The sequence below is a fragment of the Phasianus colchicus genome, chromosome 27 (genome assembly GCF_987193195.1).
Source record: "Phasianus colchicus chromosome 27, bPhaCol1.hap1.1, whole genome shotgun sequence".
In the NCBI taxonomy this organism is placed as follows: Eukaryota; Metazoa; Chordata; class Aves; order Galliformes; family Phasianidae; genus Phasianus; species Phasianus colchicus.
This window is the reverse complement of record NC_143462.1, coordinates 332539-346080: the sequence shown is the minus strand read 5'-3', so window position 1 is coordinate 346080 and position 13542 is coordinate 332539. Positions and strand designations below refer to the sequence as shown.

General features: G+C 53.6%; 1 protein-coding gene across 3 annotated transcripts; it reads right to left on the bottom strand.

Annotated features, from left to right (window-relative positions):
- Nucleotides 1-6205: 6205 nt before the first annotated feature.
- Nucleotides 6206-13491, bottom strand: LOC149914768 (zinc finger CCCH domain-containing protein 11A-like). 3 transcript variants are annotated; one of them, XM_090125577.1, is made up of 9 exons: nucleotides 12004-13491; nucleotides 9688-10460; nucleotides 9139-9346; nucleotides 8374-8497; nucleotides 7834-7896; nucleotides 7502-7588; nucleotides 6874-7212; nucleotides 6491-6567; nucleotides 6206-6369 (listed from the first exon to the last, which is right to left on the bottom strand). In XM_090125577.1, the coding sequence occupies exons 3-9, from the start codon at nucleotides 9190-9192 to the stop codon at nucleotides 6313-6315; spliced, it is 801 nt and encodes a 266-aa protein (XP_089981703.1). In that variant the 5' UTR covers nucleotides 9193-9346; nucleotides 9688-10460; nucleotides 12004-13491; the 3' UTR covers nucleotides 6206-6312. The 3 variants fall into 3 exon arrangements, with proteins under 3 accessions (XP_089981703.1, XP_089981702.1, XP_089981704.1); XM_090125576.1 differs by lacking the exon at nucleotides 12004-13491 and having other exon boundaries at nucleotides 9688-11075; XM_090125578.1 differs by lacking the exon at nucleotides 12004-13491 and having other exon boundaries at nucleotides 9139-9254; nucleotides 9688-11075.
- Between the last annotated feature and the right edge of the window lie 51 nt (nucleotides 13492-13542).

Genomic DNA, 13542 nt, shown 5'->3' with positions numbered 1-13542 from the left:
TAAACAAGCACAACTAAAACGCTCAAGGGAGACTGTCTTCAAGCACAGTCACAGAATGTCTGTTATACTGAAGACTAAAGGATATCACTTCCAATTGGCATCAGGGAGAAGACACAGAATAGCAGAATCACAGAATGGCCAGGGTTGGAAGGGACCTCAAGGATCATGAATCTCCAACCCCCCTGCTACATGCAGGGCCACCAACCTCCACATTTCACACTAGACCAGGCTGCCCAGGTTCCCATCCAATCTGGCCTTGAACACCTCCAGGGATGGATGGGGCATCCACAGTCTCTCTGGGCAGCTGTTCCAGCACCTGACCACTCTCTCTGTAAAGAACTTCCCCCTGACATCCACCCTAAATCTTCCCTCACTCAACTTCAAACCATTTCCCCTCGTCCTGCAGTTTTCTACCCTTTCCAAGAGTTGACTTCCCTCCTGCTTGTAGGCTCCCTTTAGGTACTGAAATGCTGCAATGAGGTCACCCCGCAGCCTTCTTTTCTCCAGGCTGAACAAGCCCAGCTCCCTCAGCCTGTCCTCATAAGGGAGGTGCTCCAGTCCCCTGATCATCTTTGTGGCCCTCCTCTGGACCCTCTCCAACAGCTCCCTGTCTTTCTTGTACTGAGGGCTCCAGATCTGGACACAGTACTGCAGATGGGGCCTCACAAGAGCGGAGTAGAGGGGGACAATCACCTCCCTGTCCCTGCTGGCCACCCCTCTTCTGATGGAGCCCAGGATCCCATTTGCTTTCCCACCTGCAAGGGCACGCTGCTGGCTCATGCTAAGCTTTTCATCTATCAGGATCCCCAGGTCCTTCTCCACGGGGCTGCTCTCAAGGACCGCTCCTTCCAGTCTGTATGGATGCCTGGGATTCCTCCGGCCCAAGTGCAAAACCTTGCACTGTGCTGTGTAGGACCTGATCAGGTTCACCCCGGTCCGCCTTTCCAACCTGTCGAGGTCCCTCCGAATGGCATCCCTTCCTTCAGCCGTGTCAACCGCACCACTCAGCTTGGTGTCGTCAGCAAACTTGCTGAGGGTGCACCCGATTCCACCATCCATGTCATTGATAAAGACGCTAAAGAGCACCGGTCCCAAGACAGACCCCTGGGGGACGCCGCTCGTTACTGGCCTCACCTGGACATAGAGCCATTAATAACCACTCTTTGTCTGCGGCCTTACTACCAATTCCTTATCAATCCAGTGGTCCACCCATCAAATCCACATCCCTCCGGTTTGGAGATAAGGATGTGGTGGGGGACCGTGTCAAAGGCCGTGCTCAAGTCCGGGGAAATGACATCGGTCACCCTCCCCTTGTCCACCGATGCCGTCACTCCATCACAGAAGGCCACCAGATTGGTTAAGCATGACTTCCCCTGCTGAAGCCGTGCTGGCTGTCTCGGATCACACGCTCACTCCTCATGTGATCAAGCATGTCATCCAGGAGGATCTGTCCCATCATCTTCCCAGGCACAGAGGTGAGACTCACCGGCCTGTAGTTCCCGTGTCCTCCTTGCTCCCTTTCTTGCCAACGGCAGTGACATGACCCTTCCTCCAGGCATCCGGGACCTCACCTGACAGCCACGACTTCTCAAATATGATGGAGAGCGGCTCGGCAGCCAGCTTCTTCAGAGCCCTGAGATGCACGCCATCCTGCCCATAGACTTGTACACGTTCAGTCTCACATCTCACCATCTATCTGCTCCATAGACTTGCACACGTTCAATCTCATCAGGCAGTCTCTCTGCTCTGCCCTCACAGCAGGGGGTATTTACCACCCCGGTCCCCACCTGGAGGTTTATGGATGCAGGGCTCAGGGACGTGACAAACTCTGGAATCCTGGCTGCCAGTGAAGACCGAGGCACAGAACTCATTCTGTACCTCAGCCTTCTCTCCATCTGTTGCAGGCAGTTCTCCTTTTACATTTACAAAGGAGGCACACTTGCTTTGACCTGTCTCTTCTGGCCAATGCACGTGTAGAAAGTCTTCCTGTTGTTTTTCACGTCCCTCTCCAAGTTCAGTTCTGCGCCTTGTGTTTCCTGATCCCACGTCTGCAGGTCCAGACATCCCTGTATTCTTCCCAGGTGACACGGCCTGTTAGCCCTGTATTGATTGTTCCAGGTGACACGGCCTGTTTGTTAGCCCTGTATTGCTCCAGGTGACACGGCCTGTTAGCAGAGCTCGTTGCTCCTTGCTTTGCCCCCAGCTGCCCAGCAGGTCTGCGCCGAGCCAATGGGCTTCCTGCGTCCTCTGCTTTCTATTCAGAGGGACGGAGAGCTCTTGTGCTCTCAGAAGGGAAGGCAGCCTTGAAGAGCAGCCAGCTTTGCTCACCATCTTTGTTTTTACAGACAGATCCCGAGAGATCTGGGCCATCAGCCCGTGAAAGCTTAAAGCTCGCCGTCCCAAAGCTCAGGTCCTGCCCCACTCCTTGCCTTGCCCACATCCCTCGGATCACCAACCCCACAAGCCGTGCTCACTGCAGCCAGGCTGCCCCAACCTGAACGCCTTTCACTCATCATCTCCTCCGCACTGCTGAGCAGCAGATCCAGCCACGCTTCACCTCTGGTCGGTCTGCCCAACGCCCGGAGCACAAAGTGACCATGGCTGCATTCCAGGAGCCTCCTGGAGCTCCTGGAGCTGGCCGTCTGTCCTTCCAGCAGATCTCCGATGGCTGCAGTCCTATTTTTGTAAAGATAACTGGTATTTCTGGGAGGAAATGTCCTATTTTTGGGAGAAAATGTCATACTGAGGATTGTAATGTCATATTGTTTGGAGAAAACATGAGGTATTTCTAAGAAAACTGTGACTCCCTGGAGAAAGTATCACATTATGGGGAAGGGGGGGTATTGTAATGTTGTATTTTTTGGAGGAAACGTGAAGTATTTCTAAGGAAACTGATATTTCTGGGAGGAAATATCATAATTTTGGAAGAAAATTTCATATATCTCTGATAAAGCTGGCATTCTGGGAGAAAATATCATGGATTTTGGAGAATGCTTGTATTTCCGGGAGAAAATATCGCATTTTTGGAACAAATTGTCATATTTAGGATTGAAAAGTGATCTTTCCGGAAGAAAACATCGTGTATTTGGGAGAACACTGATATTTGTGGGTTATAACGTCGTTTTTCGGCACTAGTGACATGAGAGAAGAGGCTGAAGCCCAGCTCACTACAAGCTCCCTTCAGGTAGTTCTAGAGAGCAGTAAGGTCTTCCTGAGCCTCCTCTTCTCCAACTGAACAACCCCAGCTCCTTCAGCCGCTCCTCGTGAGCTCTGTGCTCCAGACCCCTCGCCAGCCTTGGCGCCCTTCTTTGAACCCGCTCCAGGGCCTCGATGTCTTTCTGGCAGTGAGGGGCCCAAAAGTGGACACAGCACTCGAGGTGCAGCCTCACCAGAGCTGAGGACAGGGGGACAATCACTGCCCTGTTCCTGCTGGCCACACCGTTCCCGATGCAGGCCAGGATGCCATTGGCCTTCTTGGCCACCCGGGCACACTGCTGGCTCATTTCAGCCCAGCATCCATCAACACCCCCAGGTCCACTTCCTCTACGCATCTTCCAGCCGCTCCGCCCCCAGCCTGTAGCGTCGCCTGGGGTTGTTGCAGCCAAAGCGCAGGACCTGGCCTTTGGCCTTGTTGGAACTCATCCCATTGGCTTCAGCCCAGCTCTCCAGCCTGTCCATATCCCTCTGTGGGGCCTCGCTACCCCCAGGCAGATCCACACTTCCAGCCAGCCTGGTGTCATCCGCAAACTTCCCGAGGGTGCACTCAGTGCCCTCAGCTCATCAAGAAAGATCTTGAGGAGGACAGGCCCCAGCACCGACCCCTGGGGAACAGCACTGTGACCCACAGATACCACTTTTCTCACAGATACGTGACATTTTCATCCGGGAACACTATTTTAGTCCCCTACACATGATCTCTTCCACCAAAAAACAAGGACATTTTCTCCCAGATAGACCACTTTTCTCCAACTATGTGACCGATTATCTGGGAAATACCCATTTTTTCCTAAAAATATGGCGTTTACTCCCAGAAATACCAGCTTTCTCACATACATGTGATCTTTTCCCCCCAAAACAAGACATTTTCTCCCAGAAATACCACTACGCTTAGAAATACCTCACGTTTCATCCCAAGAATACTACTTGACGCTCCTCAGGATCACACTTACTCCCAGAAAAATGGCAGTTTCTTCCAGATAGACCAGTTTTTCTCCCAAATACACGACATTTTCTCCAAGATAGACCACTTTTCTCCCAAAGACGGGACATATTCCCCCAGAAATACCAGCTTCGTCTTAAAAATACGGCCTTTTTTCCCAAAATACCAGCTTTCTCACAAACACCTGTCATTTTCCAACCAAGGATGCTACTATCTCCCAGAAACAGCAGTTTTCTGAGAAATACCTGACATTTTCTCTCAAAAGTACTACTTGACACTCCTCAAGAGGACATTTTCTCCCATATTTACCATATTTTCTCCCCAAAGGACCAGTCGTCACACCAAAAATGTCACAGTTGCTCTCGAATAGAAGACATTCTCTCCCACCATTTCCGAGTTCTCTCCCTCAAGTATGTCATTTTCTCCCAGAAATACCACATTTCAGTGGTAAATTTCACCTTCTCTTCCAAAAAGAGGATATTTTCTCCCAGAAATACCCCTTCTCTTAGAACTACCACACGTTTTCTCCCAAAAATACTGGATGACAAAACCAAATGGGACACTTGCAACCAAGAAGAGGACTGGCACAACTGCAGAGCGGTGCCATCCTCATTGAAGAGGTGACGAGGAGTGTACAGGGAGGGGGGCTGGGGACAGTCGGGGGACATGTGGGGTCTGCTGTGGGTGTGACATGGGGTCGGTGGTGTCACCATTGTTGGTGCTTCCCTTCACTGGATGCCACTGGGAGTCGTTGAGTGTCACTGTCTTCGGGTGACACCGTGACACAGGGTGACCTCGATGTGGAACAGCCGTGACGCAGCGTCCCCATCCCTGGCTGTCACTGTTGTTACCGTCATCTGGTGTCACCATCACTTGTGTGCCACCATCTATCGGGTGACACCATTCCCTGTACTCTGACCACCGCATGGGGCCAGGCACAGGCAGCTCTGTGTTGTCACCATGCTGTCACTGAGCCTCTCACTGTTCTTTGTCACCCCTCCAGGCCCGCCTAGAGCTGGACCTGGTGACACTGGAGTCCTCTGGCGCTGTCACCATCGTCTGACATGAGGATGGGGACACGCACGGTGGTGAACTCTGTGCCACCACCAGAGGGGACTGTGTGACACCAGCGTGGCACAGCCGTGACGCGGTGTCATCGTCATCGGGTGTCGCGTTCGGCAGCCAGCATCGGGTGTCACCGTCATGCAGAGGGGACAAAAGGACCCCCTGGGGACGTTGAGCTGAAGCTGGGGACACTGTAACCAGCTGGAGGACTTCCTGGAGAAGTGGGGACACAGCATCGTGCTGTCACACCACCAAAGTTGGGGACACCTTCATGGCACCCTGGTGGTGTCACGTACTGGAGATGGGGACACCCCCACAGTGTCACCCCCACGGACCACTTTGTTCCCATGGGTCGGGGGTTGACACCCCTCACTTTTGCAATTAAGGTTTATTTTTCGATAATGGGGGTTAGGGGATGTCCCCCCCCATGTCCCCATGTAAACTAAGCATGCACGCTGCAGTTTTCAGCCTAGGCTTTTAAGAGCAAAGCCAGAAAATTCCACACCGCTCAGTACAAAGCTGTGCGATGATGAGAGTGACTCAAGCTCTGCCCAAAGGATGAAAAGTAGCATCAAAACGGCTGAAGAGAGGGGGGACAATGAGGCAAGGTAGCACTGCAGAGAAGTCAGGAGAACACCTCTGCCTTCTGGGATCAGGAGCCTCTCTTCCCCCAACAGAGACGCCTGCAGGGTGAGGGGCACACGCTCACTTCTGCTCAGTGCTGCCCCGAGAAACTCAGACAGCTCGAGACAGCTGTTCTCTAACTCAGCGCGCCTGTGCTCAGGCCGTGCTACTCGCAGTTCTGTGCACGTGCTTTGCAGGCAGTGCGTTTATGGGCAGGGCCAAGGACTGGTGCGTCCATTGCTTCTATAACCTGCAGCATCCCCTGATGGAGATGTGGGAGTTCTGACCCAGCGCCGCGAGTGGAATAATGATGAGGTGGTGCAGCAGCTCACTGAGTGCCACTGGACAAATCAGGCCATGCGCTCTTTGTGAATACAAAGCTCCAATTGTTTATTGATGGACTGCAACCAGAGTGCCAAGTTGGGCTGCTGCCACGAAGCCGCTGCCTTCTGATGCTCCTCCACTCAGTCCTTCAGCTGCAGCTTCTCCATCATCTCCACAAGGCTGTTCATTGTGGAGGACTGGAAAGAAAGAAAGCGAGCGTCAAAGTAGGACACCGCTTCCCCCAGCATTCTACAATCCCCTTCACGTCTGACAGACAGAGAACAACAAGAGCCGTGTCTGTGCTCACCGAGGACTCACCTCTGCACGTGCAGCGGCAGCTCTCAGAGCAGCCTTCTTCATTTCTGCTCTCCTCTCTTTTTGTCGTTGTCGTCTTGCTATAGAGAAAGAGGAGAGAAATTCAGTTTGTCAACAGCAAAACCGCGGAAACATGGGTACATGAAAACAGGCTAGGAAGCCTCTCAAGGAAGGGTATTTCCAGTGGGACAAGCAGAAGGCCGTCATGGATTTCATGGGAAAAGAGAGGGTTACACTTTCTGGCACTTCCTTGCCATTGGACTCGGCAGCCTTCTACTCTTTTCCCCTCTCCGCAGAGAGAAGGAGAAAGCAAAGCAAATCCTAAGCAAACTCCATGCACCTGATAAGGGAAGCACCTCACCAGGGCAGCTGCAGCACCTTCCTACCTCTTCGCTTTGAGGTCCGGAACCGCTCAGTCGGCGCTGGGGCAGGCCCAGGGTGTGTTGCTGGAGCTGGCACACCGCCTCTGCTCTGATGTGGGCTCTGAGCCTTCTCCCCATCGCGCTCCACCTTCACTTGTTTCTTGGCAGGCCACAGCTCTGCTTTTTGCTCCTCTTCCTCCACTCCCTTGCGCTTTCTTGCAGCCATGGTCTTGGAGAGGGAGTGGTTGTCAACTGCAGGGGAAGGTCTTTCCCCTCTGCTGGGACCTGCTGTTCCAGGAAGCCCTCCTGGAGCCTGGAGAGGAGCTTTCGCGTACATCTTGCCGTTTGGCTCAGCACCTCTCCCTGTTCAAATCAAGCAAGGGGAAGCAGCAAGATTAAAAGAGAGTCACACACTGCCTTCGGTCTGCAAAATGGGCCACAATGCTAGGAACTCTCGAGTGTTCACAGCAATGGACCTTGGGATCTTGGCTGAACTGTGGGCCATTTCCAATTGGGACAGGAAAGGCAACTGTAATCCCCAGGGATTAAGATCTCAAGCAACACGCAACGACAGCAGTCCCAGGAAAGGACAGACAGAAAGCCTAACTAGAAAGACAGTGCACCAAACCCAGATGCTGCTGTGTGTCTGTACCTCTCTTGGGGGCTGTGCCACGCTCCATGCTCCTCCCCTGGCTTCCTGCAAGGCTGCGCTTCACTGCAAGCCTGCTTGCATCAGCTTCTGTCAGAAAGGAAACAAGAAAGACATGAAGAGCATCTCTTTGGAGGAGCATTTTAGCACAGCCAACCACAAACTCCTCAAGCGTAGTTTCTTCAATTGGCCTTTCTGCTGCTACAACGCTGTGCCATTTCTGCAGTCAGCACAGATCTGCAGTGCCCCTTCTTTTCTCCTCCATCCCACACAGCCCTTCATGCAGCCCTATTTAGAGGCAGGTACCCACACCACAGCTCACAAGAGCTTCTTACCTGGGGAGGCTTTCCGTTTCCCCCCAAGCCCAGCACCATTCCATGGACGCGCAGGCTCCGTCCCTACAACAACAGATTGTGTGTTGATTTCACAGACACCAGGAGCAGCACTGTCCTGTTAGCCCACGTCCACCACAAAAACCAAAAGACACCGTTCTACAGCCAGAACAGAAACTGATCTTTAAACTGCAGTGCGCTTGCACAAAGCACTACTGCTCTCATTCCCGCTCAGGTGGCAGCAGAGGAACCCCAGTCTGCCTGACAGCTCTGCATGCTGCAGAGCAAAGCTGCGTCAGCACACAAAACGCTATCAGCTGCAAAAGTCGAGGCACGGATTTTTTGTCCCTACAGGGAATGCACTCAGCTCTGAGCACCACCACTTACACACACACTTCTGTCTCACTGCTGCCATCTGTTGCTGTCGGCCTCTCTAATGCTTCCACCATGGTTACCGGACATCCCTGCAGTGCTGCACCGCTCAGAAGTAATACTTAAAATGCATTCTTCCATACTTCATGACAGAGGACTGCAGAGACTCACTTTTGCGTGGTGCTAAGGATGGTCCGTCCCCATCGCGTCCCTCTGTGCGCTGCAAGGCGCTGTTGGATCTCTGGCAGCCTGCTGGGTGCTGCTCCCTAGCACAGGGAACCGCGCCGCGCTGCTTCTGAGGAGAGAAATAAAGGAAGGGCCATGGAAACGGGCACCCAACGTTTGCAAAGAGATGCAGCGTTCCAGATGGTGCCAGAGATGGGTATCAGAGTGCTGAGACGTTAGTTATCACTAACGGAAACATTTGGGAGCGCATTCACAACATCTGCACGCGCTGCAATTTCTGGGCATATCCAGCTTTCTCATCGTTCAGGTGGAGAAGACGGGCGCTCTCAGACATCACTTCGGGGGGTTAAAACAACACACCTGCAAACACCAGCATTATTCCGAGGGAAACAGTGACTTCAGGTGCCACAGTTCAACCCATGCAAAATTACCGTACACAGCCTTAGCTCTTCACCACTATTTCTTCCCCACCCTTTACTACTGCAGGCAGCTAGAACAAACTTCTCAGCAGAAACCCAGGGCAGCTGGCAAACCATAACCAGGCGCAGCTGGCAGGAGGGCAGTGCCCGCTCTCTGCTCCCACCCTGCCCCAGCAGGTTAAGGAGCCTGGCAATGCTGTCCTGTTGCTGCAAGTGCACAACCCAGCCGCTTACTGAGCTAACAAAGGACCAGCAGGGCTCCCCCTGCTCCACCCCTTCCGCTCCAAAACCAGAGAAAGGAGAAACCCAAGCGAAAGAAACCCAGCCATACCTTTCCACGTGCAAAGCAGCGATGGGAACTGCGTCCGTCTCCCTGCTGAGACATGCTGGGGAACGTCTCAGGGGAAGCTCAAGTTCCCGGGGTCCTCTCCACAGGGACTGCCCGCACTGTTGGAAAGAGCTGGCTTCACTCTCTCTTCAAGTGCCTCGATCCCCAAAATCTCCTTTTGGAAAGGAAAAAGGAACCCTAAGGAAAGAACCTGCAAGTGAAAAACAGTGAGGAAGAAGCATTTTCCCAGCATTCTTCTGCTGTGCAGTTTAGACTCTCGGGCAGGGCAATGTCTCGAAACCAGCTGGTTACAAGGACTGTCCCCAAAATACACCCAGCTCCTGTACAGCTGCCATGATTTCTGACAGCAAGCGTTCTCCATCTCCTCAATAGTTACGCGCCTTGAAGCACATGGCTGGTGTTGCTGTCCTGAAGAAAACTCCCTCTGTCTCACCGCCAGCCGGGACGAGGGCTGATGCAGCGTGCCCACCCCAGCCCAGCTTTCCTGCTGAGACACCTCCCGGCAACCACCCAGCACCAAACCCAGCTCACCTGCTCGGCCTGCTCAGCCTGAGCTGTGCCCAGCTCACGCACACGCCGCAGCGGTGCTTCCGACGGGCTCTCGCAGGGTGATCTCTCAAGGAAAGCTCACAGCTCAGTCTCTGCGTGCAGCACACTCACCAGAGCACCAGCTCTGCTCACCGGCTGTGCCACAAACGCTCCCACCTCGGCGATGACTGTGACCTCAGCGAGTGCCCCGCATCACTTCTGTGCTTCCATCATAAGCAAAGGGCGTGCTCACCTCCCAGATCCAAATTTTAGGAAACCAACACCACGGTCTCCCAACGGGTTTATTTAAGTAAAAGAACAGAGAAATTAAGATGACCCTCGTGCAGCCAGTTCTTGCTCAGGTGCTGCACGATCGGACCAAGGAGATGTTACCCCCACGCTGCCTCCAGCTTGGAGGATTTGAGCTCCCAAGCAACCAGCAAGCATTTGGACGTGCCCTCCCCCTGCTTTTTACAAGGACAGACGAGTCCTTCTTGGGATGCCAGCTATTCTGCAAAGGCGGAATAGCTCTGTTCTTGGGCCGCAGCTCCATGGCCACGCGCTTCTCAAATACTGGGGCTGCATTACCTCCTGGGCATCCACACGTGCTCTGACTCTCCCGCAGGGTTTCTGGCTTCCTGCTGGGGAGCTTCTCATCTTCTGCAATATCATTCCTGCCTCCTCTGGTACCATCCTGGGAGATGCTGTGGAGCTCATGAGCCGGAACTACCTTCCTCCCATCAGCAGCTGCTCTTGCTTTAAAGAAGTGCCAGCACCTACGAATCAGCTTGGAGAAAGTAATTCTGGGGACCCAGAGACACTGCAAGTCTCAATGCAGCTCCCACAAGAACGCTGCTGTTAAATCCATAGAATCATAGAATGGATCAGGTTGGAAAAGACCTGAAAGATCATCGAGTCCAACCGCAACCTGACCATACTCCCCTAACTCTAACAACCCACCACTCAATCATGTCCCTGAGCACCACATCCAGAGCTCTTTAAACATGTTCAGGGACAGCCAGGACACATCCCCAATTAGCCAGGACTGCTGAAGGATGATGGAGAGCGGCTTGGCAGCCACGTCTGCCAACTTCCTCAGCACCCCAAGGTTCAATCCATCCGGCCCCATGGCTTTCAAAGCAGGTTTTGTTTCTTTAATTATTGTCTCCCATTCTATCTTTTCTTTTAGAAAGGAATCTAAAAGATGAAAAGTAAGAAAGTACTAAACAAAATGAATCAAAAGAAATGAAAAAAGGAAAGAAAGGGGAAGAGGTGAAAAGAGACGGAAAGAAAAGGGGAGAGGGAAAGAAAAGGGGAGAGGGAAAGAAAAGGGGAGAGGGAAAGAAAAGGGGAGAGGGAAAGAAAAGGGGAGAGGGAAAGAAAAGGGGAGAGGGAAAGAAAAGGGGAGAGGGAAAGAAAAGGGGAGAGGGAAAGAAAAGGGGAGAGGGAAAGAAAAGGGGAGAGGGAAAGAAAAGGGGAGAGGGAAAGAAAAGGGGAGAGGGAAAGAAAAGGGGAGAGGGAAAGAAAAGGGGAGAGGGAAAGAAAAGGGGAGAGGGAAAGAAAAGGGGAGAGGGAAAGAAAAGGGGAGAGGGAAAGAAAAGGGGAGAGGGAAAGAAAAGGGGAGAGGGAAAGAAAAGGGGAGAGGGAAAGAAAAGGGGAGAGGGAAAGAAAAGATGGAAAACAGAAAACAAAATGAAAAAAGGAAAAAAAAGGAAAGGAAGGGAAGAAAAGAAGAAAAAGGAAAGGAGAAAAAACCATCCTTCCATCACCATTGCTACCACAAGCACTAAACCATATCCTGTAACTCCTAATCCAGATGCCTCTTGAACACTGCCAGGGACGGCGACTCCACCACCTCCCTGGGCAGCCATTCCAGTGCCTGGCTGCTCTCTGAGAGAACAAGTTCTTCCTTATGTCCAACCTAAACCTCCTCTGGTACAACTTATGGCCATTTGCTCGGGTCCTGTTTGTTGCCTGGGAGAAGAGGCCAAACCCCTCCTCATCACAGCCTCCATTCAGGAAGTTGTAGACACGTTCCAGGGCCTCAATGTCTTTTTTTGTAGTGAGCGGCCCAAAACTGAACACAGTGCTCAATGCGTGGCCTCACCAGGGCTGAGTACAGGGGGATGATTCCCTCCCTGCTCCTGCTGGCCACGCTATTTCTAATGCAAGATGCTGTTGGCCCTCTTGGCCACCTGGGCACACCTCTGTCCCTGGAAAGGTGATGGAACAGCTTGTGCTGGATGCCATCTCCAGACAACTGGAAGAAAAGGAGGTTATCAGGAGTAATCAGCAAGGGGGAGGGCATGCTTGACCAACCTGGTAGCCTTCTACAATGTTGTCACTGGCTGGGTGGATGTAGTGCATGTAGTCTACCTTGCTTTCAGCAAGGCGTTTGATACCGTCTCCCACAACATCCTTATGACAAAGCTGAGGAAGTGTGGACAGATGAGTGGACAGTGAGGTGGGTTGAGAACTGGCTGACTGGCAGAGCGCAGAGGGTCGTCGTTGGCGGTGCAGAGTCCGGTTGGAGACCTGTAACCAGCGGTGTTCCTCAGGGGTCGGTGCTGGGTCCGGTCTTGTTCAACATCTTCATCAATGTCCTCGATGAGGGAATAGTGCTCACCCTCAGCAAGGGTGATCTGTGAGGCCCCGTGTACTGAAAGGCAGCCACACGGTCTCCCATGAGCCTTCTGTTCTCCGGGCTCAACAAGCCCAAACCTCTCAGTCTCTCTCCAAAGGAGACATTCCCGATGCTTTGAAGCCTTTGAAGTCACGTTCCTGATGTCCAAGTTACGTGCCCATCATGTGTTAATGCTGCTGTGCCAATCGGTGGGCTCAACAGCTGCAACAAAGACACCAACATCTTTGGGATAGGCTTATTTTACTGCCTATGACAAAATAAAACCAAAGTCATATTGGCAGCGTCTATAGCCAAAAGAGAAGCTTAGCAGTAAAGGGAATAAGCAAGGCAGTGGGCCTACTCATTGCCACGTGAGCACAGTGGTGAAGAAAGATCCACGACCAATAGCCCCAGCACTTTACCATCAGCCAGATCCGCAGTCACTGGGGAGCCCCGTTTGCAGGGAGGATCTGAAGAACCCCTCCCAGCCATGGGGAAGTTGCACAGCAATGCATCCATCCCACGAGTGAGGCGTCCAGAGCCGCTGCAAGCAGCTCCAGCCTTTCTAGCACAGAGTAAACCAATGTACGGAGCAGTCCGGGGGAACAGCCGCTGCCCTCTTTCTCCTCTTGGTTTTCGCCCCGAAGCCTGCCCAGGGCTCAAGGGGAACAAAAGGCGTCGTGCTGTCAATCTTGCTGTAGCACGGGCCTCTTTGGCAAGACTGTCTGCCCAGCCCCCCCGCGTCGGGCTTCGTCGGGTAACGAACTCAGCAGCAAAGCGCCGTGACTTCCTCTGCCTGCCCTGGAGCCGCAGCCCGAGAGCTTTCCGGCCCCCGGCCTCCCTCTCCCTGGTCAGCGCCAGCGCCGCCAGCTTTCTTCTCGGACAGACGTGAATACAGAAAACGGCAGTCGAGTCCTCCGCCTGCGGGGCAGCGGCTCAGCACGGCGCTGCTGACCGTTCGAGCCGAGCCGAGCCGGAACCGAAGGCGGCCGCCCGACTCTGCCGGGCTCGAACGCGTCTCGATCGGCGGGGTCGGTCCCTCTCTTTCGGGGCTGCCCGGCTCGGCCAGGAGCCGCTCCCGGACACCGGGCGTCCCGCCGCTCGCAGTCAGCCGCCGGTTCTCAGCCGGCGGCGCCCCGCCGCGACGCCGACTCCGGAGGACGGCTCCGTTCTGACGCGGGACGGACGGGGCCCCGAGGCGCGGGGCGGGCGGCGGCGGGGACGCGGGGCGGCGG